Source organism: Mastigoproctus giganteus, chromosome 4 (assembly GCF_048544385.1).
Source record: "Mastigoproctus giganteus isolate SK-2022 chromosome 4, ASM4854438v1, whole genome shotgun sequence".
Classification (NCBI taxonomy): domain Eukaryota; kingdom Metazoa; phylum Arthropoda; class Arachnida; order Uropygi; family Thelyphonidae; genus Mastigoproctus; species Mastigoproctus giganteus.
The window spans coordinates 35,768,826-35,795,888 of record NC_143578.1 but is presented as its reverse complement, the minus strand read 5'-3'; the positions used below and the strand labels follow the sequence as shown (position 1 = coordinate 35,795,888).

At 36.5% G+C, this 27,063-nt stretch overlaps 1 protein-coding gene across 1 annotated transcript in view; it reads right to left on the bottom strand.

The window, feature by feature from the left end:
* The window catches only part of LOC150086621 (CYFIP-related Rac1 interactor B-like), a 119,246-nt gene that overhangs the window by 72,106 nt on the left and 20,077 nt on the right, over positions 1-27,063 (bottom strand). Inside the window, exons 2-3 of the mRNA XM_090371482.1 lie at positions 20,041-20,128; positions 9,361-9,445 (exon numbers count right to left, since the gene is read on the bottom strand). Of these exons, the coding sequence (XP_090227608.1) occupies positions 9,361-9,430 (70 nt within the window). The 5' untranslated portion in view covers positions 9,431-9,445; positions 20,041-20,128. The remainder of the gene's footprint in view (positions 1-9,360; positions 9,446-20,040; positions 20,129-27,063) is intronic.

Sequence of the window (27,063 nt, the reverse complement as noted above, 5' to 3'; positions counted from 1 at the left end):
CCTGAGTCCAAGGACGCTCTCATAATTATGGCCAAGGGTTTGCTTAGTTGCTTTGCCGCCTCCTTTAATATAACTGGATAGATCCCATCCACCCCAGGTGCTTTTCTTATGTTTAACTTCAACAATTTCTCCTCCACTTTGCTCTCAGTTATTACAAAATCATTAAGTATCCTGCTACAATTTGATAACCTTCTGCCATTTCCAAACCTTAATAACTCCTCATGTGTGAATGTAGATGCAAAATACTCATTCAGTTTGTTTGCTATCTGGGCAGGATCATCAACAGTCGATCCATCGATATCAAGTGGACCAATCAGATTCATTCGCTTCCTTTTAGAGTTTATATAAGTAAAGAAATCCTTGCTGTTTTTTCTTAGCATCTTTTGCCAAGGATTTCTTGTAATCTGTCTTCGCCTGCCTAACCTCCTTTGTGACCTGATTACAGACTAGCTTATATCTGCTATAGGCTTCTGAGTCGCTTGATAATTTATATGCATCCCATGCATTTTTCTTTTCTGTTACGAGTCTTATTAGTTCATTTGATAACCATTTAGGCCTAAACCTTGAACAATATTTCTTAATAGGTATGAAACTTTTAGTAGCTTCCAAGATTAATTCCTTGAATGCTTCCCACTTAGAATTTACTGTTGGTAACATCGTCAGTTTATCCCACTGTACAGAATTTAAAAACTTTCTGAGACCGCTGTCTCAGAAAACTTCAGTTGCCACTTCTTAGCCCATCTGCCCAAATTTAAAAACTTTCTCTGGTATTTTCTAAAATACCAGAGAAAGATATCATAGAGAAGATATCATTGATTAGGGACACAAAAGGTGATATTGTTGTACACGTCAGCACTAATAACATTGAGAGGAGGATATCTGCATTAAAATCAACGAAATGATCGCGGCATCTTCAAACAGGCCTATGGGGCTGGGAATTTCTATACTATAATAATTAATGATAAACACCAGCCAAGAAATTAAACTGATTAAATTAAAATTTAAACTTTTATATGCCACGATCATTTTATTGATTTTAATATTAGACAAGATGTCTTCTGACTCTCAGGGTTATGTGGTGGTGGTTGGGGGCTGGGAGATCTTGACTAACGATCGCAGATATGTCTACCCATTCATATGTCTGTGAGGGAAAGAAGCCACTGAGTGATAATTTTATGTCTAATTGAATTTGGGAAAGTATTGTAGTGAAGCATTCTACAAAAAAGCATTGAGGTAAATTCCTCTTTATTTCGGTACATGGAAAATAATGGATCACTGGTAAAAGAAGTAATGCAGGATCATCTAGAGGAGGCCGAAATTATACTTCAGACACAGTATGAGTTTGTTAAGGGGAAATCATGTTTAATCAATTTGATTGGATACTACAATGTGATGACAAAGGAACTGGATGCAAAAAATTATTCTGATATCATATACTTGGATTTTAGGAAAGTTTTTCATACTGTTACACATAAAAGACTGCCATACAAAATGAAGCAGTGTGGCATTAAGAGCAACATGCTGCTATGAATAAAGGGATGGTTGAGTAGAAGAAGACAGAGAGTGGTAATCAATGGATTGTTTGTTTGGATTTTTTTGGCGCATTAGCAACTACGGCTATAATGCGCCGGTAATCAATGGACATTGCTCTTTGTGGACTAATGTTATTAGTGTAGTTCCCCAGGGTTTGGTGTTGGACCCATTGTTTTATATATTTATTAATGATATTGATGAAGGCATTTCAGGCTTAATGTCCAAGTAGTAGTAGTTGTCGTTATTTGGTTTTTTGGAGCATTAGCAACTAAGGCCATATTGCTTCGGGGATATGCGGTGGTCATTTTCTGACCTTTCCGCATCATCCGTATTTGGTGGTCACGGTCTCGAACCCCAGTCTAATCAAGAAGCGTGTGCTACGCACTGCTGCTCTTGCCCACCTGGCTACGGAAGCGCCAGTAGTAGTAGTAATGGAGGCATGTGATGCAAGAAAGCAAGTGTATGAGCTTTTGTAGCATCAGCTAAAAAAAGAAAAATAAAAAAATTTCACACATCCATTTCCTCTAAAAGTTTGTCCAGTTCCTCCTCGAATTTATTTAAGCTATCAACTTCCACAACGACAGATGGAAGTTTGTTCCAGCAATTAACCACCCACAGGGCAAAAAGGCAAATTTCCGCACATCTATTCTAAAATTGTCTTTCCTCAATTTTAATTAACGTCCCCTCAGGTTTGTAATCTGAGCAAGCAGAAGAATCCCATCAGAATTAAGCCTGCTCAACTCATTCAAGGCCTTATTCACCTAAATCAGATCACTTCACAGGTACCTAGTCTCTAGCTTCTGCAATTTGCAGAACTTAAGCCTTTCTTAGTAAGAGGACCTCTGTTATCCTCACCAATCTTGTTGCCCTTCTCTGTACTCACTCAAGTAGCTCTACATCATTCTTAAAATGAGCCACTAGACCTGTATACAGTACTCAAGGCATGGCCTGACCATTGCCTTATACAAAGGGATAATCACCTCTTTTCACCAACTACTAGCAAAATTTCTGTATATCATTGACAATACCCCATGACCTGTTCTGGCAGCCTGTCTAGTTTGTGCAAATGATATAAAGATTGGCAGGGTGGTTAATGAAAGTATGCTACTGTAACAGAATCTAGAAAAGTTAGGCATATGGGCTATGGCAGAGAAAAAAAAATGCATGGGATACATAAAAATTTTCAGGTAATACAGACGCCTACGGTAGATATAAAGTAATATGCACATAAGTCACAAAGGAGGTTGACAAGCTAAGGTATCTTAACTTGTTAAGAAATCTCCAGCAGGGTATGAAAAGAAAAGGAGTAAAGGCTTGTTTACTGATGTAAACACTACAAGGAAAGGGATGAATCATATTGGTCCACCAGATATGAATAGCTCAACTGTTGATGATCCTGCTTGGGTTGCTGATAAAGTGAAGAGTTATTTTGCATCTACATTCAGATATGAATGTATATGCAAAATTCAGGGATGGGAATTCCAGAAGTGTGTCAAATTCGAACAGGAAGCTAAATGATTTTGTGATAAACGAGAGGAGATTGGAAAATAAACTGTTGAAGATGAATGTAAAAAAGAAAAAGGCAACTGGGGTGGATGAGATCTATCCAATTATATTAAGGGAGGCAGCAAAGGAAGTAAGCAAACCTTGAGCCATAATTCTTTGAACATCAATGAATTCAGGGGAAGGTCCCCATGGAGTGGAGATATGTGAATGTATCCCCAATTAACAAAGGGAGATCAAAGGATTACATGAACAATTATAGACAAGTCAGCTTGAACTCGCTTCAGGGAAAATAATGGAGTTGCTAGTTAAAGAAGTACTGTAGAACCATCTAGTCAAGAATGCAGCTATACTGCAGTCACAGCATGGATTTGTGAAGAGCTGATTTTTCTTGTCTCGTTAATCTAATTGGATACTATGATGTAGTAAGAAAGGCACTAGATGAAAAAAATTATTTTGATATCATACACTTAGATTTCAGAAGAAACTTTTCCAAACAAAAGACTCCTTTACAAATTGGGGCAGTGTGACATTAGGGAGGCAAGTTGTTGTTACAGATAAAGGGATGGCTGGGTGGAATTAGATGAAGAGTATTCATCAATTAGAGTATCTCTTCTTTGACTACTGTTTTTAGCAGAGTTCCCCAGGGTTCGCTGCTGGGCCCATTGCTGTTTTCTATATTTATTAATAATTCTGATGAAAGAAAATGTTTAATGCCTGTGTTTGCATATGACATGAAGGTTGGAAACATGATTAATAACAATAATCAGGGTATACTATTGCAACAAGATCTAGAATAAAAAAAGGCAGATGGGCTGAGAAGCAGCAATCGAAGTTTAACATTGATAAATGCAAGGTACTGCATATGGGAAGCAGTAATCCCAGAATAACATACCAACTGTGTGGTACCACACTCAGGGTAGTGAAGAAGAAAAAGAAAAAAGACCTGGGTGTAATTATGCAGTCAGACAAAGTTCTCTGAGTAGTGCTGCTAGGACAGCTCATGGGGTTTTGTCAATGATATACAGGAATTTTACCAGCAAGGATTGTCCCACTGTAAAAGGCAATAGGCCACATCTTGAGTACTGCATACAACTCTGGAAACCTTATTTCAGGAAGGATACAGATATGTTGAAATGGGTGAAGAGAAGAGCAACAAGATTGTGAGGGGAACAAAAGGGTGCTCTTACTAGGAAAGGTTTCAGTTCTGCAAACTGCAACATCTGAAGATGGCACCTGCAAGGAGGTCTGATTGAGGTGTTTAAGATTTTGAATGTATTGGCTACTCTAAATGCTGATGACATCCTCTTGCTCAGACTACATAAATCAGGGGAACATATTCAAGTTGAGGAAAGATGGTTACAGGACAGACATGCAGAAATTTTCCTTTATCCAGTGGGTGGTTGATTGTTTGAAAAATATGTTGTGGAGATGAGTAATTTCAATAAATTCAACAGAGAACTAGACAAACTATTAGAGGGGATGGATAGGTGATATGGAAAGTTCCATTGCTGATTTTTTTTTTGCTGATACTGTATAAGCTATCATTCTTACATCATTTGCCACTATTAATAGTAAACTAAAATTCAAAGTATCATACCCACAGTACATACAAGTTGTTCGTCTTTTTTTTTTAACAAATTATTTTTTATTATAATATTTTTCTTTTTTTAAATTCTTATTTGATTTTTGGGGATTTAATTTTGATTTTTGTCCCTCTAAATGTTCAAAAATCAAATCAAAATAAGAAAAAAATTAATATTTAAGGGCATTTATGTAAAGTGTTCATTTTTACAATTTTTAAAATTTCTATGAAAAAACTTACTCCGCAGAGCTTTCCACTAGTGGAAAATGCTTACTACTGAGTCTGTTCATGTTCAGAAAACTTAATCATGAAAAGTTAATATGGGTGTGATTACCCTGATACCATTTCTTGAGGCTGAGCAACGAACCCCAGAGTAACATCAACTGTGTGGTACTACACTGACAGTAGTAGAGAATCAAAAGGACCTGGGGGTAATTGTGCAGGAAGATATGAAGTTTTCTGATCAGTGCAGATGGTCTGCAAGAGTAGCTCATAGAATTTTGTCAATGATATATAGGAATTTTGTTAGCAGAGACAAGGAAGTGATTATCCTTTTGTATAAGGCAATGGTCAGGCCACACCTTGAGTACTGCGTATAGGTCTGGAGGCCTCATTTTAGAAAGGATGAAGAGTTGCTAGAATGAGTACAGAGAAGGGTAACAAGACTGGTGAGAGGGACAAAGGAGTGCTCTTACCAAGAGAGGCTTAAATTCTGCCAGTTGTGGCATCTGGAGTCTAGGCACCTGAGAGGTGATCTGATTGAGTGTACAAGGCTCTGAATGGTTTGAGCAGGCTTGGTGCTGATAGGATACTTCTGCTTGCTCAGATTAAGAACCTGAGGGGGCAGAGATTCAAATTGAGGAAAGACAGTTGTGGAATAGATGCACAGAAGTTGCCTTTAGCCAGCAGGTAGTTGACTGCTGGAACAGACTTCCATCTGTTGCTGTGGAAGTTGATAGCTTAAATAAATTTAAGGCTGAACTAGCTAGAGAAACATTTGGAGTGACTGGATGGATGAAACGGGAAGGGGTTTTTTTTTTCTGTATAAGCTTGCTTTCTTGCATCATATGCTTCAACTAATGATAATGTTAACCTCCAAAATACATCCTTGTCCATTTTACAATATATAAGGTGATGTCCTTAAAGCAGAAATGGACATTAATGATGTCCATTTCCACTTACAGTCGGCCAAACTGCAAATGCTCTTTCTTAGAGAATTCCAATTATCATTTGATTCAACCACTGCCCATCTCAGTTGTCCAAATTATTTGCTGTATGATTCCTTTTGCTTCAAAGGTGGTACTTGTGCATATGTCCGCTTTGATATTCCCTGTCAGAGACTTAGTAATTTGGAATCTCCTCTTTTCAATCTCTGGCTTAAAATCCTTCTACGACATTCCGTCAAATTCATCCACTGTCTCTATCATTCTCCCAACTCCACTAATCTCTTGCAACTTTGACTTCCTCTCTTCGAAACTGGACTTTATCCAGTCCAACTTTCCTAACAGTGAGGTAATCTTCCTTGGTGATTTTAACATTCACAACAGCTGGCATCTGCTTTCTAGTACACCCAGCCGGACAAGATGCTGATGCTTTTGTGATTACTAATGACCGTGCACAGATTGTTCATTTACCCACCAGAATACCAGATAATTCTAACCACACAGCCAACAAGCTTGATCTTTTTCTCAGAAACAGTCCTTAATAAGTATACAGTCGGGGTGAGTGGTCCTCTTGGTGCCTCAGATCACAACTTGGTGATAGTCTCTACTCCGACGGAACCTTTCTCTGATGGCTAATCTCAACCATGTGTTGTTTGGCATTACAAGAATGCAAAATGGGATGATCTGCGAGATCTCTTTTCCTTTTCAGATTACCGTTTCAAATCTTGTGATGTAAACATTTCGTCAGATCGTGTCAGTAAAATTATACTTGTAGGGATGGAATCCACACTCCAACTTAAAACCTCGCCCTTTATCTAAATTTTGGTTTTCCAATAAATGTGCTAAGGCTTTTCGAGATAAGAATGTTGCATATCACAACTGGCTTGTATCCAATTCTCCAGGTTCATTTTCAGCCTACACCAAAGATTGCAACAATTGAAAAGTAGTTATTAATCATTCGAAACTAGATTTTGAACACGCTATGAGTAGAAAACCTGCTTCTTGTCCAAATGGTAGCCGAGCATTCTGGTCTATAGTCAAAGCTCATTGGCCATAACTTTTATCCATCTATACTCCCACCTCTGTTAAAACCTGATAGTTCTATTTGTCTCCTCAACTAAAGATATTCAACTTACTAGCATCCTACTTTTTTTCTAACTCTTGTACGATCTTAGTAAATCACATCCTACCATTCCCAATATACTCCACCCAATGCTTCTTGTGGTCTTCCATCAAAACAATGTCAGAAGAATTTTGAATAATCTTCATGCCAAGAAAGCTCCAGGTCTTGATGACATTTGTCCTCCTGTTTTCAAAACCTGTGCTCCTGTTCTGTGGCACCTTTTTACAATTTCTTATTCCATTGGTGGTTTCTCTTCTGCTTCGAACTTTGCTCATGTCCAGCTAGTTCCTAAAAGGAGTATCAAATCTCTTCCATCCAATTATCATTCCACTGCACTTACTTCTACTCTTTCTAAAGTAATGGAGAAATCTATTAACCAACAACTCTTAACCTATCTAGAAGCCTTCCATCTGGTCAATGATCTCGTCAGTGTGGATTCCATCAGTATCAATCCACTGGCAATATACCGTCTTATGTTATCCATCTATGCACAAATTCAATGGAAAAGTTTGGTGAAACTCAAGCAGTTACTCTTGACATTTAAAAGGCTTTTGATCATGTTTGGCATAATAGTCTTCTAAATAAGTTTCCATCTTATGGACTGCCATCCGTTTTTTGTAATTGGGTATCCAGTTTTTTCTCTGACCGCTCACTGCGGGTGATGGTAGATGGCCCTCTCTCTTTCTCTAATGCTGGTGTTCCCCAAGGTTCAGTTCTTTCTCCCACTCTTTTCCTCTTGTATATTAATGACCTCTTGTATATTGCTGACCAGAAATCCTGTCTATAGTTTTGCTGATGATAGCATATTGTATTCCACCTTCCAGTTTGAGAAACTTTGGCCTGCACAAACAGCTTCAACTTCTTGAATATTTGCTACCAATTCCTTAAATGCTGATTTCAAGGTAATTCTCCAGTGGGGAAAAGATAATTTAGTTGATTTCAATCTTCTAAAACTCTGTCCAGTCTTATATATCTTGCAAAAAGAATTCTTCTATTCCTATGTTTATTTTCAATGACACTCTGATTTCTAGGTAAGATCATATATCTCTATTGGGGATTACCTTGACTTGTAATCTCTCTCTCTTGGCATAAGCACATCACAAATATTGTCTCCTCTGCATCTAGAAAACTGGGTTTTCTCTTTTGCTTTCAGCATTACTTTTCTTCCAAATAGCTGTTCACTCTGTACAAATCGCAAATCTGCTCTACCATGGAATACTGTTTCCATATCTGGGGCAGTGCCTCCAAAACTTCTCTCAGTCTTCTAGATTCCATTCAAAAGAGGGCAGATAGGTAAATTAATGACATCTCCAACAAAGTTTCTCTACTCTCTCTCTCTCCCACAGACATTCTGTTTCTGCTGCATGCTTTTTCTATAGATACTTCCATGGGCACTCTTCTTGTGAATTGGCTTCTATAATTCCCACTCTCACTCTCTCTCTCTCTTCCAAAACAGACCGAACACATGCTGCAACCAATCAGCATCCTTTTGCTGTCCAACTTTAAACTCACAGAACCAACTTTCCTTCTTCCTCATTTATTCCTTCAACTTCTATTTTCTGGAACAATCTCCCTTCATATGTATTTCTTGAAAATTTTAATCTACAGAAATTCATGTCTGATGTCAACAAGTACCTTCTTTCATCTTCTCAACCTTTAACCAATGCACGGCACAAAGTACTACAGGTTGTAATACCTCTCGTGCTTGGGGTTTTCATAAAAAAAACAAAAAAAAAAACTCATTTTCTTTTAATTTGTTAATTTGTTTTTAAACAGCAAATGATTTATAAGGTTTTACTGTAGTATATTTCAATTGACAGTATAATTTATTGATTTTAATTATACAGTTCATAATCGTTTAAAAGCTCTATGGTGTCTTCTAATATTGACCCATTCATAATTTCTTAGTATGAGTTGGATGGTGTAAAACTAAATTTAAAAAAATTTTGTACACCAACTGGCCAAAAATTGCTAATACAGGACTGGTCCCGGACTTATGTCATGCACAATTTCGTGACGAAGTTACTCCAATTAGATACTTTTAATGGTCCTATGAATAAAGCACACCCTGTCTTTAGTTTATAAATGTAGTCTAATTTTTGTCTTGGACAAAAATTTATTGTATGAATCCACATTACTGTTATATAAAATAAGAAAAAACTTTGGGAATATACAATTTAAATTGAAGTAGAAATATACTGTCATATTATAAAAGTGAGAGAAATAATAACAATGAGCAATATTAAATACTTTAGAAGAAGAAAAAGGGGGGGAGAACACTCCAGTTGCTCCACTGTATAATAAAAGAAAGGAAACTTCCCAAAGCAGTTAAATTCATTTCATATTTACACTCACAGTTCAAAATAAAACTTCTGATTTGCATTCAGATTTAGTTTTAATAAATATACATGACATACAGATATTATATATGAATAATTGACTTTTGTACTTACTTTCAAAATCTACAAAGACATCATACTTGGGATTATCATCTCTTGACAATAACCTTAGTAGATTACCCATTGTTCAAAGTCCAACCTGAAAAGTAAAAACTACATTTTAATAAAATATTATACACTTGATAATGAACTAAAAGCAGTCATGCTTACTGTATTACTCAACATTTTGTAATGAATGGAGACAATAACAGATTTCACTTCTGTGGAAAATGAGTTATGAATTATATGATTAACTTCAAGTGAAAGAACCTGTGTACCTTTACAACTGAATTTTTTTTATCTTAAATTCTTGTGAGCAACTATTAAGATTTTAAAGAATTCCCTCAGTTGCAAAAGAGCACACCACTTTGTGTATTCATTCCAGTATTTATGTTTGTTTCGACTAAATTTTCAGTTTGTAAATATATCAATTTATCATTAAGTAGATAGATATTAAGTGGGGCCATAAAAAAATGTTACTGGGGGTCAATAATAATTAGTCAGTGGGATCATCATTTTACAATATAAATAGAATGGCAAGTTATATGAAACCTGTTTAAGACACATAAGAGAAAACCATTACATTTATTTAAAAATAATCTCCAAAGGTATTAATAAATTCATCCCAATGCAACAAAGTGTGTCTACAGAAATGCTTTACAGAAAGGCTTTGACTGTTGAAACAGAATTTCTGCAATCACATCACCTTAAACATAAAAGCTGAAAAACCTATGGTTTTTCAGCTTTTATGTTTAAGTGATTAAACATCAGGATGTCAGATCTGAATCATATGGTGAGTGTTTCATCACTTCCAATATGAATTTGTTGACTGTTTCGTATAGATTCTGGATTACAATAACACTGAACAAGGATGTAAAACATTCAATAGCAACATGGTGCACTAGTGTATTTTCTAATGCTGATTTTGAATGTGCAACCCATTTTTAACTAGCACCCTCAGTTTACAAGATTTCATATTTTAGTTTAACCATACTTAGATTTTTGTCTATCTGTTCATATTAGTCGGACAGCTGATTAAGAAGTCCTGGAGTCAGGAGTTTCCTAGATCTCACTACAGTGGCCAATTTCTAGCAGTTTTTAGACTATTCTAAACATGTAGTTTCTGGTTTGTTCTATCCCTGATCTGCTTCCCGCATGTCAGGAAGACATGTAGATATGTCAATCAGTTGGAGTTATACACGGGTGTTCAAAGAAAGTGCATCACCTAGGAATTTCACATTTATAACCCTTTTTCATGATGGTATGTTACATTAATGACTAGCATCACAAATAAAAATATAAACAAAAGATATTTATTAATAGTTAAGGCAAAGCTAAGTAATATTTGACAGTTGCTCTCAAAATATTCCAAAATGAGCATTTGCAAACTTTATACAACAGTTTTGGTAAACACAACAATTATGGCTGAAATGTTATCAGAAGCCTTCAATTTGCTTCAGTTTATCATTTTAAATGGAAAACAAAATGAAAAGTTCACCAGGTGCAAACTAATATTTAGTTGAACAGCCTCTGGCCCTGATGACAGCAGCACACCATCGAGGCATTGACAAGATCAATTCCTGAAGATAATCAACTGATAGTTCGTGGTTCCAAACATGAATTATGGCTTCCTGAAGTTCACGAAGGGTCTTTGGTTTCTTTCTGGCAACTGCAGATTCCACAATATGCCAACAGTTCCTTATAGGATTCAGGTCTGGGCTGTTTCCTGGCCAGCTAAGAGTTGTAATGGACCGTTCTTCCAAACATTTTTTCACCTGTAACAAATGTAAACACATTACTGTTGAACCTCTAATGCAGAAATGAAGCTAAAGTAACTACAGAAGTGCCTGCTTACACTTTTCACCCGATGACACGGAACAGAGTTTGTCCTGAAAGATGTAGTTACTTGGCAGGTTGAAATGGTCTCTAATGGTTGGCAGCAATTTGCCTTCCAATATAGCCGGGTATCCATTGGCATTTACAGAACCTTTTATAAAGTGCAGGTGATACGAAATGCAACCCCATATCATTTGGCTGGTAGGGAATTTCTCTGTAGACACCAATACAGTCTGGATGGTATTCTTCACATCTATGGCGAATCGTTAGTCTCTCATCAGAGCCATGCAGGCTGAATTTCTTCTCATCAGAGAAAATAACTGAATTCCACTGCTCGGGGATCCATTTGACATGCTCCTTACACCAAATTAATCGGGCCATTTTCACTTTTTGTGTGAGGCGTCTTCTGACCTTTACTGCACTTACTACTATTCCGGTACATTCTTCCCATTCTCTTTTCAGCTCAGACGAAGAAGCTTTACGGTTTTTAAGGCATAAGCGCTTCAAAACGTGGTCCTGTTTTGGCATAGAGACTCGTTTGCATCTGGTTCCTTTTTTCAGTGACCAGATAAATGTGCACACGAAAAAAGCCCATATGAAAATTCTGCACAGAAAAAACCCCATTGTCATAAATGCTTACATGAAAAATACCCACACAGAAACACGTTTGCATCTGGTTCCTTTTTTTTTTTTGGTGACAGATAAATGCGCACATAAAAAAGTCCACACGAAAATTCCGCACAGAAAAAATCCCACCGTCATAATGTTCACATTAAAAATACCCACATGGAAGAATGCTCACATTATTTTTAGTTTACAAAAAACAAATTATTTCATATTTCAAAACGCAACAAAATGTTGAATTTATATATTTTATTCCTACTTCTATACTGTTGCACATGGAAGACTACTGCACAAATTGGAGCACTGTGGCATTGGAGGCAAATTGCTGCTATGGATAAAGGGATGGTTGAGTGGGAGAAGACAGAGTGGTAATCAATGGACACTGCTCATCATGGACTAATGTTATTAGTGGAGTCCCTTAGGGTTCAGTGTTGGGTCCATTATTGTTTTCTGTATTTATAAATGATATTGATGATGGTATAGCAAGCTTAATGTCCAAGTTTGCAGATGATTCAAAGGTTGGCAGGATTGTTAAGGACACTACTGACGCTATGCTGCTCCAACAGGATTTGGAAAGGTTGAGCAGATGGGCTGAGAGGTGGCAAATGAAGTTTAACATTGACAAATGTAAAGTACTACATATGGGAAACAGCAACCACAGAGCAACGTATCAACTCTGTGGTACTACACTGACAGTGGTAGAGAATGAAAAGGACCTGGGAGTTATTGTGCAGGCAGATATGAAGTTCTTTGAGCAGTGCAGACGGGCTGCAAGAGTAGCTCATGGGGTCTTGTCAATGATATACAGGAATTTTTCTAGAAGGGATAAGGAGGTGATTATTCCCTTGTATAAGGCAATGGTCAGGCCACACCTTGAGTACTGTATACAGGTCTGGAGGCCTCATTTCAAGAAGTATGTAGAGCTGCTGAAACGAGTACAGAGAAGGGCAACAAGATTAGTGAATGGAACAAAGGGTTGCTCTTACGAAGAAAGGCTTAAGTTTTGCAAATTACACTGTCTGGAGACCAGGCACCGGCGAGGTGATCTGATAGAGGTGTATAAAGCCTTGAATGGTTTGAGCATGCTCAATGCCAATGGGATTCTTCCTCTTGCTCAGAATAATCACCTGAGAGGGCATAAATTCAAATTGAGGAAAGACAGATGTAGAATAGATGTGCGGAAATTTGCCTTTAGCCAGAGGGTAATTGGTTGGTGGAATAGACTTCCATCCCTTGTTGTGGAAGTTGATAGCCTAAATAAAATTAAGGCTCAGCTGGACCGGTATTTCGAATGAACGGAGGGGTGAAATGGAAGTGGTTTTTTTTTTTTTTTTTTTGGCTGATGCTGCATAAGCTTGCTTTCTTGCATCATATGCCTCTACTAATGTATTTTAATATAACTTTTGATTTGGATGTAATGTTTGTAAGGGAAATTACAGGAAATAAAATGCTCTGGTTTTATTGCAACTAAAGCCTTTTATTTTCTTTATAAAAATAAATTATTTTTTTCTCTGCATTACAAAGTGAACAGTCAACACTTTTTGGTTTTTTATCAACAAACAACTAATTTAGACATATTTCAGTGATTTATTTATTTGTCAAGGATTTGAATAGAATTTTCATTACTGTAAGTTAGCCAATCTCTGCAAGTATTTCAGTTTGTCTTCTACCTGCTCATATTCCTGCACAAAAGTGGCAACCAAGTCATGCAGTGCTTCATACCTTCTCTTTTTCACCTCTAGATGACCTGCCTGTACATTAGCTGGTGTCAATCTGTGGCAAGCCAAGTCCATCAAACAAAAACCACATGCTGGAATGACTGCTGTGGAATAGGGAATTAAGTGCATTGTGAAATCCCTCACAGCAGTTTGTAGTTATAGGCGACCGTTCAAGAGCTGCATCGTGACGATTCCATATTCTTATTGGAAACTGGGGATAATTTATATGCATCCCATGCATTTTTCTCTCTGCCACAAGTCTCATCAGTTTGTCTGACATCCGGTTGGGTCTAAGCCTTGAATAGTATTTCTTAGTTGGTATGAAAACCTATTAGCTTCTATGATTATTTCCCTGGATGCTTCCCACTTAGAATTAGCTGTCGGTAACAAAATCAGTTAGTCCCACTGCAGTCACCTTTACAAAAGCAAAATCCCTTCCGTTTAACCTTGACAGTAGATAGTCTTTAAGTAAATTCCACATCAGTAAACTGTGATCATTTCATCAGTATGTATTTCAGAAAAAGTACAGGAAGCTAGCTATAAAGTAGCCAAACTTATCGTAAAGGCCAAGAAGCCACACACAATAGCCAAAACTTTGTTAATGCTGGCTTTTTTTTGTATCATCTGCAAACTTGAACATTAAGCTTGATATACCATCATCAATATCATTTATAAATACAGAAAACAATAATGGACCCAATACTGAACCCTGAGGGACTCCACTAATAATATTAGTCTACGATGAGCAGTGTCCATTGATTACCATGCTCTGTCTTCTCCCCCTCAACCATTCCTTTATCCATAGTAGCAATTTGCCTCCAATGCCACACAGCTCCAATTTGTGCAGCAGTCTTCAATGTGCAACAGTATCAAAAGCCTTTCTAAGATCCAAATATATAATATCAAAGTTATTCCCTGCATCCAGTTCTTTTGTGACTGCATCATAGTATCCAATCAAATTGGTCAGGCAAGACTTTCCCTTAAAAAAACCATGCTGTGTCCGAGTTATAACTGAAGTCTTGTCTAGATGATCCTGCAGTGCTTCTTTAATCAGTGCCTCCATTAATTTTCCTGGAACAGAAGTTAAACTCACAGGTCTATAATTACTTGTGTCAGCCTTTGATCCTCCTTTGTGAATTGGGGTCACATTTGCACATCTCCAGTCTATTGGTACCTCCCCTGAGTCCAAAGAAGCTCTCATAATTATGGCTAAGGGTTTGCTTACTTCCTTTGTTGCCTCCTTTAATATAACTGGATAGATCTCATCCACTCCAGGTGACTTTTTTATGTTTATCCTCAACAATTTCTCCTCCACTTTCCTCTCAGTTATTACAAAATCATCTAGCTCACTGCCAGAGTTTACTTCACCTCTGGCATTCCCCTTCCTGAATAACTCCTCATGTGTGAATGTAGATGCAAAATACTCGTTTAATTTGTTAGCCACCTGAGCAAGATCCTCAACTGTTGAACCATCAACATCCAGTGGACCAATCTGATTCATCCCTTTCCTTCTAGAGTTTACATAGGTAAAGAACTCTTTTCTGTTTTCCTTTGCATCAGATTATAGATCAGTCTCAGACATTTTGTAGTACTTCCTGTATAACTTCTTCAGTGACTGTAATACAGCAAAAGTGGTGAATTATGGTAACTTTATTTACATAGAACTGTTAATTTTATTAAATATTTCTTGTTAATATTTAGCCTTTAGTTGTTATATATGTAATAGAACATGAATTAGTCAACAAACAGCTACTAGAAACTTCTGGTAAAAATTAATTTTAGTGGTTTAAATAACTTTTTAAATCATTTCATAATTTAGTTAAGATTAAAAATTTAATAAAATTAAACTTAAGTAAATAGATAGCCATGAATGCCTACATTCCTGTAATGCTGTCCTGATAACACCATTAGCCTCACATACTAAAACGGTGGTTTCCAATTAATTATATTTATATATTCTATACTATACTCTCAAACTAAGAATTTTTGAATAAAAATTTTGTTTAAGGTCTACTGGAGTCAAAGTTTGTACCCAAGGGTGAGGATATTCAGAGGGAGAATATGGATTTGGAAGTTGTAAGATTAGACATCTGTTTGGCAGCTAATATTTGTGAGCATCTTAATTTTGTGGGTGGGTTCAAGATTACATCAGAAGAGGGATGGAGTTTGAGCTCCCATGGCTATCTATTTACTTAAGTTTAATTTTATTTTATTTAATTTTGCTTTATTAAATTTTATATCTTATTAACTAAATTAACTGATTTAAAAATAATTTAAACTAAAATTAATCTTTACCAGATGTTTTTCTTAATACATTATTTTCCACCCAGAATGCACCATGCAACATTGAAAACCTTCAACTCAATTGATGTTAGAAAAAGTACCTCTCTTAACATTAAATACAATTAACCATTCCTTAATAAGAATCCTGTTAGCCTATTTGGAACAAGTGTGTACCCCCTTCACTCCCCAGTAATGTGTTTGCAGCATTATCAATGGGACAAAAATAAAATTCTTTTATTACTTGCCCGCCCAACCACAAACATACACATGTACTCCAAATGAAAAAAAAAAAAAAAAAAAAATGTTCTTGTTTATACTCCGGCACGACCACCAGGTCAGCAGAGTTTACAATAAATCAAGCAATACAAACATTAATCGTATTTAGCAGTCATGGGCTTGAACCCCGGACCACTCAAAGAGCATATGCTACTGCACTTGCAATGGATTAACCCATCCACCCTCCTCAATCAGTATTAGTCATATGGTGCAAGGAAGCTTGAGGCTGCTTACTGCACCAGCCAAAAAATAAAATAAAAGAAAATAAACTACCTATTTGACTCCCTCCTCATGTAGATACTTATCCAGCTAACCTTTGAATCTTCTCAAGCCACCAGCCTCGATCACCAATAGTAGGGTGACAAGATGTCCCATTTTTAACAGGATTAATTATAAATTCAATTTGTTGGTCGTGAGAAGGCCAAGCAAAAGTATAGTTTCACGGACACGGTGAAACAAGAATCCCTTTCCTAACTGAAAGTCATAATGTTAACAGTAAAGTTTTTTGGTAGTGTAATGTTTGAATTTTCTATTGAACATGGTGGTCATTCAGATATTACACAGCATACTGCTAAAAAGAAGCAGTTGCAGCAAAAAGTGCAAGCTGTAAACTAACCTCATTCATGACAAAAAAAATAAGATATAAATGGTGAAAGGAAACATCTTGTTGCACAAGGACTGCTAGCATTCCATAGTATCCAAGCATAATCATTTGGTTAGATCATCTACAATCATACAAAACTTATTCTCAAAAAGATTCACATGTGCAAGAACAAAATGTGAAAGTATAGTTGTGAATGTACTGGCTCCTTTTGCATCTCGTGAAGTGTTAACACTTCACTTGCCTTACATGAGGCAAAATATGTATCTGTTATGGTAAATTCATTAAATCAGTTTTTGGTGAGATAGTTATACCTACGAAAGGAATACAAGTGAAATTGTTGGAATTCCAAAATCTTGTAGGAGAAATGTCTGAGATATTGGTGGATCACATTCTGTCCATATTGGAGAAATACAAATTAACCAGATAATAGCATTTTGTGGTGACAACTGCAGCACCAACTTCAGTGGCGTTGTGAGAAAAGGTAAGAATAATGTCTTTCATAAGTTAAGCAAGAACATGAGAATAAACATCTTGGGAGTAGGCTGTGCTGCACATATCGTGAATAACACTTTGCAATCAAGTGCAGATATATGTTGCCAGTTGATGTGGAATCAATTATTAACAACGTGTTTCAACATTTTCATGTTTCCACTATTAGAGTTGAGAAACTGAAATCCTTCTGCAATTTTGTTGAAGTGGAATACAAGCAACTTTTAGGAAGTGTGTAGACGAGATGGCTTTTCTTGCTCCCTGCAGTGGAAAGAATGATCAATTTTGATGATCTCAAGTCATTTTCTATCACAAGATATTCTTGAGGGATTTTTTAATAATCCACAGTCTCTTCTCTGGTTCAAGTTCATTCACAGCCAACTTAAATTGTGTAATACCATAGCTACATATGTCCTCTTCACTGTCATTGCTACATATGTCCTCTCATTCAATCAAAAAGATTGAATGAGAGAACATATGCAGCAGTGAACTGGCACAAGAACTGATTGCCCTGACAGAACAAATTCTCAACAGAAAGGAGCAACATTTTTTCCATATGCTGTCCTGGACCTCAAAAACTAACTGATAGAGGATGGTGTCATAGGCAATGTTGAGTTTACTAAAACTGTCAACAATTTCTATGATACTTTCCTAGAATACGTGGAAAACTAGGCCAAGTCTTTTGAAGAGCTATGTGACATTAAATGGCTTTTGTTAAATATCCATCCATCTCTGATGTGTTGTTCAACAGTGGCCAAAACATATCCAAAATTAACACCAACATATTAAAAGTAATAGATGAAGCTGAACTATTCAATGAAGTGAATTGTGTGAAGAATATATGAATATATAGGTGGATTGAGACAATTCAGACAATGAAAAATGAAGACATTAGATTTGGGAACATAATACACATTATGAGTTTTGTGTTAGGAATACTGGGCACAAACGCATCATTAGAGAGGGTATTTTCTTTAATGAATGCATTTTGGACTGATGAAAGGAACCAGTTGTCCGTTGAAATCATACAAGCAATATTAATAACAAAAACACATTTTAAAGATATTTCTTGTATGGACTTTTACAATTTCATAAAGGAACAGCCAAACCTTTTGGAAGAAATTCAGTCATCTAAAAAAGATGACAACGATAACAGTAGTGTATGTCCTGGACCATCTGCTCAATAAAGAATTGAGATTTACATAATTTGAAAATGTTAATGTGTGACTAAGACAGTGATATGTAAGTAACCTATGGTGATTTTAATCAAGCTAAACAGTTATGGCTAGTTGGCATGAAACGAGTACAAGAGGATCGTTTTAACTAGTATGACAGTCGAATCATGCAACTTTCCATGAGTGCCCCGCTTTTATGTTTTATAAATCTGGTCACCCTACCATAGAGGCAAACTATTTCAGTAACCAACAACTAGCTGGCTGAAAGAAAACTTCCTGTAATCCAGTCTAAAACCACTTTCCCCATAATTTGAATTTAAGGCCCCTAGTTCTCAAATCATTTATAACAATGAAAATTTCATCCTCATTCATTTTACTTTCTCCTCAGAGCCTTATACACCTCAATTAGATCTCCTCTAAGGGGTCTATTTACCCGTAATGTTATCGTAATCCTTTGTATATTCAGCACCAGTACCTCAGGTTACCTAATGGCCAAGTTAGTCAATATCCACCCCCCCCCCCCCACAAGACATTTTTTTATCTACAAAATGAGCAAAATGACTGCAGAATACATTGTTTACAAAAACTGATAATTCAACCTTAGTTACCCCATGGCAAATACTAAAACAAAATAGACATATAACTCACAAAAGCACTATATTATTTTCATGCTATAAAAAAAAACAACACTTGTGCATTTCACATACAGTATTCTCCATTATTTAAATATTAAATAGAAAGATCTTTCACACTTCACTGTAATAAACTTATTTTAAATAGTAACTAAACAAAAAGATCTAGTAAATAAGTGGGATCCTATTTCAGAGGATATTGAAATAAACGGAGAAAATAATACAATACTGCATTATGTTATTCTGTCAATACTGCCTGGGGACCATACTGTCCCACCTGTAACAGGGATAGAGCTTGGGCTTACGCTCTTTAGAAATCACTGTTTATCCACAACCTAAAGTAACCAATATCATTTTTAATCAAATAACATCACTGAGTGGTTGAATTCATTATTAATTGAAAACTTGAAAGTACTGCTATGATCAGTTTCAGAACTATTTGGTTCCATCATCAAACAGATAGCCTCAATTACCTTGTGTTGAGTGACCTTGTGTTGAGCATCAGATAAATGTATCAAAGCTAAATGAGCAGTTTTTGGAAGAAAAACTTCCAACTGAAAATGTGTATAATAAACCTCTACTAGTAGGCTGCATTAGCCCAATTCAACAAATTAGTAAAGAAGCAGGGTACTATTTCAATGTGGCTATTGAAATAGTTTTAGAAAATAAAGCTATACTGTGTTATTTTATCCTGTCATTTATTCACATTACTCTGCTATTAATCTTTCATTTATTCACCATTTGACACAAGGTTGCTAATTGAGGCTACACTATTTGGTTCCATCTGATGATTTCAGATGGAACCAAATAGTGTAGTTTCAACAAAATAATGTAATTAGTCATTTCTGAAGAACCTAAGTCGAAGCTCTCTCACTGTCACAGGAGGGACAATATAGTCCTCACAAAGTAAATGACAAAATAACAGTGCTGTGTAGCATTATTTTCTCGAACAAAAATATCTTCATTACAAATGGAGTTCCCCTTTATCATGTTTAGAAAATTACTCAATTAAATGAAACTAAAGATTACATTTAATGTTAATTGCATTAATAACTTACCATATAAAACTGGAAACCAGAACCAATAATTTCATGCTGCATCATTAATCCCGGGATTATTGGGTGAGCTTGTAAAGGGGAGTTCCATCTATAATGAGGTATTATTTAAATGTATGAATCTATAGTATATATATATACACACATTTATTTAAAAAATATTAAAGATTAGCAATGTGTTTTTACATAACTATTAATTAATGAAGTTAATTAACTACTAATTATATGAGCCATACATACCCATGGGGGGATGGAATGGCTAAAGGCCCCAAGAACACTATTTTATATTATATAATTGTAATGGGTCAATGCTTTAAACACTACCAAAGTGGAATGCATGAGCCCTTTAGCTTTAAACACTACCAAAGTGGAATGCATGAGTCCCCCCCCCCGCAATTTCTGTTCACAACACTTCAACGAGTTGGGTTACTTTAACAATATAAGTAATGTTAAAGAGATGACAGCTAAATAACACTTAATAGCAGACTTGTAGAGCTTGATATTAGATTGACAATAGCACTTAATGTAAATTGAAACCAACATTATAGAAATTAACTGGCTGAAAAGTGTGCAAAGCACCTGGTCCACAATACAGTTAAAGTATTTTTTTTACAAATTCCAATATACCAATGTTTTCATCTTAATGAGTAATCAGGAATTATCAACAATTAAAATTCAAAACTTGGGCAATGAAAACAGCATTAAATATGTGTTGTTTTTTTTAATTCGAATCTATAGAGCAGATATGCATATTATACACAGTTCTCATTGGGTTTGACATTTGGACAACGACATGGATGTAAGGGCAAAATTTTTTTTTTTTTTTTTTTTGCAGTGCCCCAGGCTTCCTTGCACCATATGGCTAATAATAATAATGATATTCTGTCATGGCTTGGATTCATAAAGCCTTTTACACAATAGTTGAAGTCAAACTAAACACAATAAATACTTAACAGTTGCAAGTATATGTGGTGGAACCCTTTGATCCTACCTTGTAAAGAGGAGAAGGGAGGAAGGAAATTAAGAAATTATATTTATTTTCAAGACATAATTGACAATGCCAATAAAAATGACTATGCTGTAAACTCAGGAAACAGAAAGTAAAGAATAATATTAGAAAATATAAAGAACTTCCATCAATAGGAATGGTCAGATCAATCACTTTCATAGTCTTTTAAACATGCAGGGTAGGATCAAAAAGTTCCAAGACTTGATTTTTATTTAAACAAATATATTTATTGATAATTATAAAATGAATATTTCAAATTAATAACCTTGCCTATGCTTGTGTTTCCTGTTGTCACATGGCACAAGTTCAGATGAGTAAAGAGGATGTTATAAGATAATCACAAAGCTCTTAGGAAAAAAAAAGTATTAAAAAATTATTGTTGCAAAATGATTAGAGGCATTGTTATGAAACAATTTCAAATTTTTCCTTGCTCACTTATCAGTTCCTAAAGAGGTGTATAACCTTTTTATATTTAAAATATTGGCTATGATGGAATGACAACTACTATATGATATTCCAACTGAAAAGGAATTGATGATCAGCCCAAATAATACTACTAATTCAAAAGACAAGTTCATTATTTGATGCAAAATGTCTCCAACATCAGTGGTTCCCACTGATGTCGGAGACATTGAGATCTACGAACCCTTCAAAAATCAAAAAGGGGTTTTCAGACCCCTATACATATGTATTTTGTACACCGATGAGCCAAAACATTGAGTCGTTATGCAAATTGAGGCAACTGCAGGTGAACTAATGCACGTGTGCAGTTCAGGACACAGTATAAAAAACACCTGATACTGAGCTCCGTTAATCAGTGTTACTCATGTTCAGATGGGAAAGGCAGCGGACTTGAGCGATTTTGACAAAGGGCAAATTGTAATGACCAAACGACTGGGTCAGAGCATATCTGAAACGGCATGGTTGGTGAGGTACTCAGGGAATTTATTTAAGCTATCAACTTTCACAACAAAAGATGGACGTCTGTTCCAGATCAACTACCCATGGCTAAAGGCAAATTTCCTCAATTTGAATCTATGTCCTCTTAGGTTTGTAATCTGAGAAAGAGAAAGAATCCCATCAGCACTGAGCCTGCTCAATCCATTCAAGGCCTTATACACCCCAATCAGTTCACCTCACAGGTACCCAGTCTCCAGAAGCTGCAATTTGTAGAACTTAAGCCTTTCTTCGTAAGAGCACCCCTTTGTTCCCCTCGTCAGTCTTGTTGCCCTTCTCTGTACTCGTTCTAGCAACTCTACATCCTTCATAAAATAAATTTTCCAAACCTGTAAGTAGTACTCAAGGTGTGGCCTGACCATTGCCTTATACAAGTGAATAATCACCTATCATACCAGCTCGCAATAATCACCTACTCTGGCAGCATGTCTGCACTGCTCAGAAAACTTATATCTTACTGCACAATTACCACTAGGTCTTTTTCATTCTCCAGTAACCTGAGTGTAATACCACCCAGTTGGTACATTTCTCTGGGCCTACTGTTAATCTTCAGTTGCCACCTCTCAGCCCATCTGCCCAACTTTTCAAAATCCTGTTGCAGCAGCATACTGCCATTACTGATATTAACAACCATCCCAACCTTTGTATTATCTGCAAACTTTGACATTAAGCTTAATATACCTTCATCAATATTATTGATAAATATACAAAACAACAGTGGGCCCAACACCAAACCCTGGGGGGGGACACCACTAATAACATTAGTCCACGAAGAGCAGTATCCATTGATTACCACAATCTGTCTTCTTCCACTCAACCATCCTTTTATACATTGTAGCAACTTGCCCTTAATGCCATACTGCTCCAATTTGTACAGTAGTCTTCCATGTGCAACAGTAGCAAAAGCAGCTTTCCTGGAATCCAAGTATATATCAAAATTATTTTTTGCACCCAGTTCCTTTGTGACCATATCATAGTATCCAATCACAAATTGGTCAGACAAGACTTCCCCTTGACACGCCCATGCTGTGTCTGAATTATTATTGCTCTCTTGTCTAGATGATTCCACATCGCATCCTTAACCAGTGACTCCATTGTTTTTCCTGGAACAGAAGCCAAAGTAACAGGTGTCTAATTACTCGTGTCACCCTTTGATCCCTCTTGGTGAATTGGAGATACATTTGCACATCTCTAGTCTGTGGGGACTACCCTCGAGTCCAAAGATGCTCTCATAATTATGGCTAAGAGTTTGCTTACTTCCTTTGTTGCCTCCTTTAACATAACTGGATAGATCCCATCCATCCCAGGTGCCTTTCTTACGTTTAACTTCAACAATTTCTCCTCCACTTTGCTCTCAGTTATTACAAAATCATTTAACTCCCTGTTAGAGTTTGATAAACATCTGGCACTCTCCTCCTTGAATAACTCCTCATGTGTGAATGTAATGTAAAATACTCATTTAGTTTGGCAGCTATCTGAGAATGATCATCTACAGTCAAACCATTGATATCAAGTGGACCAATCTGATTCATCCTAATCCTTTTAGAGTTTATATAAGAAGTCTTTGCAGTTTTTCTTTGCATCCACTGCCAAAGATTTCTTGTAATCTGTCTTCCCTTGCATAACCTGCTTTTGTGAGTTGATTACAGACTAGCTTATATATACCACAGGCTTCTGTGCCGCCTGGTAACACTAGCCAACACAATTTTTACCTCCAAAAACTTAAATGCCATTTTTAACCAATTTTCATGCATAGATTTTGAAAATCACCATGATAGTTTCGCATCACTTCACAGTTATTAAATATAGAGGGAGCTATGTTTTACCAAAATATGCCATTTTTGCATAATCTAGCCAGTAATACATGATACACTGATTTATTTTAACAGATATAAGCCAATTCGCTTAATTTTAGCAATATATTCTGGCCTCAGTTTTCTTGTGATAAACATAATCAGACTTCTACCTATGGTTCTTAGGTTCAAATTCCAATGCAACAATTTGAATTACAATTACAATTTGAAGAGTTTTTGTAGCCACTTTTTCTAGGCTATGCCAAGGTTTTCCAAGTATTAACCGATCATGATATATTCTCAGGGTTGTAAATCTACCCTCCAAACATAAATAACCCCTCGAAAGTAGGAGGGTGCGGCCCTCCCACCACTTCACAAGATGTCGACTATCAGCTAGTAATTCAGGTAGTTAGGTACAATTAATCAGACAAGATGAGTTGAATGATTTGGTCCAAGACTTAAGTTTTTCGAAAGAACAAGCCGAACTGTTAGATTCTCGGTCACAGCAGTGGAATATACTCGCAGCAGAACAAAGATTTCAGTGTTTTGAAAAAGATATGAAAAGTTTTCAAAATAGTAACAGTAATCGTGGCATGCGATGCAAGAAAGCAAGCGCATGAGCTTATGTAGCATCAGCCAAAAAAAAAAAAAAATTCGCACAACCACTCCCTCTAAATGTTTGTCCAGTTCCTCCTTAAATTTATTTAATCTATCAACTTCCACAATGACAGATGGAAGTTTGTTTCAGAGATTAACCACCCGCTGGCTAAAGGCAAATTTCCGCACATCTATTCTACAGCTGTCTTTCCTCAATTTGAATTTATGCCCCCTTGGGTTCGTAATCTGAACAAGTGGAAGAATCCCAAAAGAATTCAGCGTGCTCAACCCATTCAAGGCCTTATACACCTCAATCAGATAACGTCATAGGTGCCTAGTCTCCAGCCGCTGCAATTTGCAGCACTCAAGCCGCTCTTGGTAAGAGGATCCCTACATTTCCCTTCACCAATCTTGTTGCCCTTCTCTGTACACACTCAAGCAAATCTACATCCTTCCTAAAATGAGGCCTCCACACCTGTACGCAGTACTCAAGGTGTGGCCTGACCACTGCCTTATACAGAGGGACAATCACCTCCTTTTCCCTGCTAGCAAAATTACTGTATATCATTGACAAAACCCCATGACCTGCTCTGGCAGCCTGTCTGCATTGCTCAGAAAACTTCATGTCTGACTGCAAAATTACTCCCAGGTCTTTTTCATTTTCTACCACCTTAAGTGTAGTACTACACAGTTGGTACGTTCCTATGGGGTTACTTCTACCATTATGCAGTACTTTGCATTTGTCAATGTTAAACTTCAGTTGCCACGTCTCAGCCCATCTTCCCAAATTTTCTAAATCCTGTTGCAGTAGCACACTGCCATTAACAACTCTGCCAACCTTTGTATCATCTGCAAACTTCGACACTAAGCCTGATATACCTTCATAAATATCATTGATAAATATACAAAACAATAGTGGACCCAATACCGAACCCTGTGGAACTCCACTAATAACATTAGTCCACGAAGAGCAGTGCCCATTGATTACCACCCTCTGTTTTCTCCCACTCAACCATCGTTTTATCCATTGTAGCAACTTACCCTTAATACAATTCTGCTACAATTTGCACAGTAGTATTTTATGTGCAACAGTGTTAAAAGCTTTCCTGAAATTCAAGTATATGATATCAAAATTATTTTTTGCATCCAGTTCCTTTGTAACCACATCATAATATCCAATCAAATTTGTCCAAAAAGACTCCCTTAACAAACCCATGCTGTGTCTGAATCATTGCTGGAGTCTTGTCTAGATGATCCTGCATTGCATCTTTAACCAGACTCCATTATTTTACCCAGAAGAACAGAAGTTAAACTAACTGGTCTGTAATTACTCGTGTCACCCTTCGATCCAACTTTGTGAATTGGGGATACATTTGCACATCTCCAGTTCATGGGAACTTCCCCTGAGTCCAAGGATGCTCTCATAATTATGGCTAAGGGTTTGCTTACTTCCTTTGCCGCCTCCTTTAATATAACTGGATCGATCCCATCCATCCCAGGTGCCTTTCTTATGTTTAACTTCAACAATTTCTCCTCCACTTTGCTCTCAGTTATTACAAAATCATTAAGCACCCTGCTACAATTTGATAACCTTCTGGCATTTTCAATCCTTAATAACTCATGTGCGAATGTAGATGCAAAATACTCATTGTTTGTTTGCTATCTGAGCAGGATCATCAACAGGTGAACCCTCAATATCAAGTGGATAAATCTGATTCATCATCTTCCTTTTATAGTTTATATAAGTAAAGAAATCCTTGCTGTTTTTCTTAGCATCCTTTGCCAAAGATTTCTCGTAATCTGCCTTTGGCTGGCTAACCTCCTTTGTGACTTGATTACAGACTAGCCTATATCTGCCATAGGCTTCTGTGTCGCCTGATAATTTATATGCATCCCATGCATTTTTCTTCTCTTCCACAAGTCCCATTAGTTCATTTGATATCCATTTAGGCCTAAACCTTGAACAATATTTCTTAATTGGTATGAAATGTTTAGCAGCTTCCACGATTAATTCCTTGAATGCTTCCCACTTAGAATTTGCTGTTGGTAACATGATCAGTGGATCCCACTGTAGCAAAATAAAAATATTTTGCTACAAAGGACAGTATGTGTTTTAAAGACATTATTGGACTTCTGAAAGAACTAGGTGCCGTGCATAAGTTAGATGAATGGCATTTATTCATAGATACCTCAAAATTAAGTTTAAAAGCAGTTTTGCTTCATAATGGCAATGAATTTCCATCAGTTCCTGTGTTTCATTCAGTTGGAATTAAAGAAAGTCATGAAAGCATGTTAAGGTTCTACATGCTGTAAAATAAGAGGAGTATGGTTGGAACATATGCAGTGATCTTAAGGTTATTGGTTTGCAGGGGGGTTTCGCAAAATATTGTTGTTTTTTGTGTTTGTAGGACAGCTGCGCAACAGAAGGACATTATGTTGTGCAACATTAAGACAAGTGGGATGAGTTCATACCGGGACAATGTAATGTAAAATATACTCCTTTAGTGCAATCAACAAGGTTCATTTTCTGCTCCTGCACATCAAACTTGGATTGATGAAAAATTTTGTGAAGGGACTAGATAAAGAAGGTAACGGATTTGCGTACTTGAGAAGTGTGTTTCCTAATTTAACATATGCCAAACTTAACAGGGAATTTTCGTAGGACCCTAA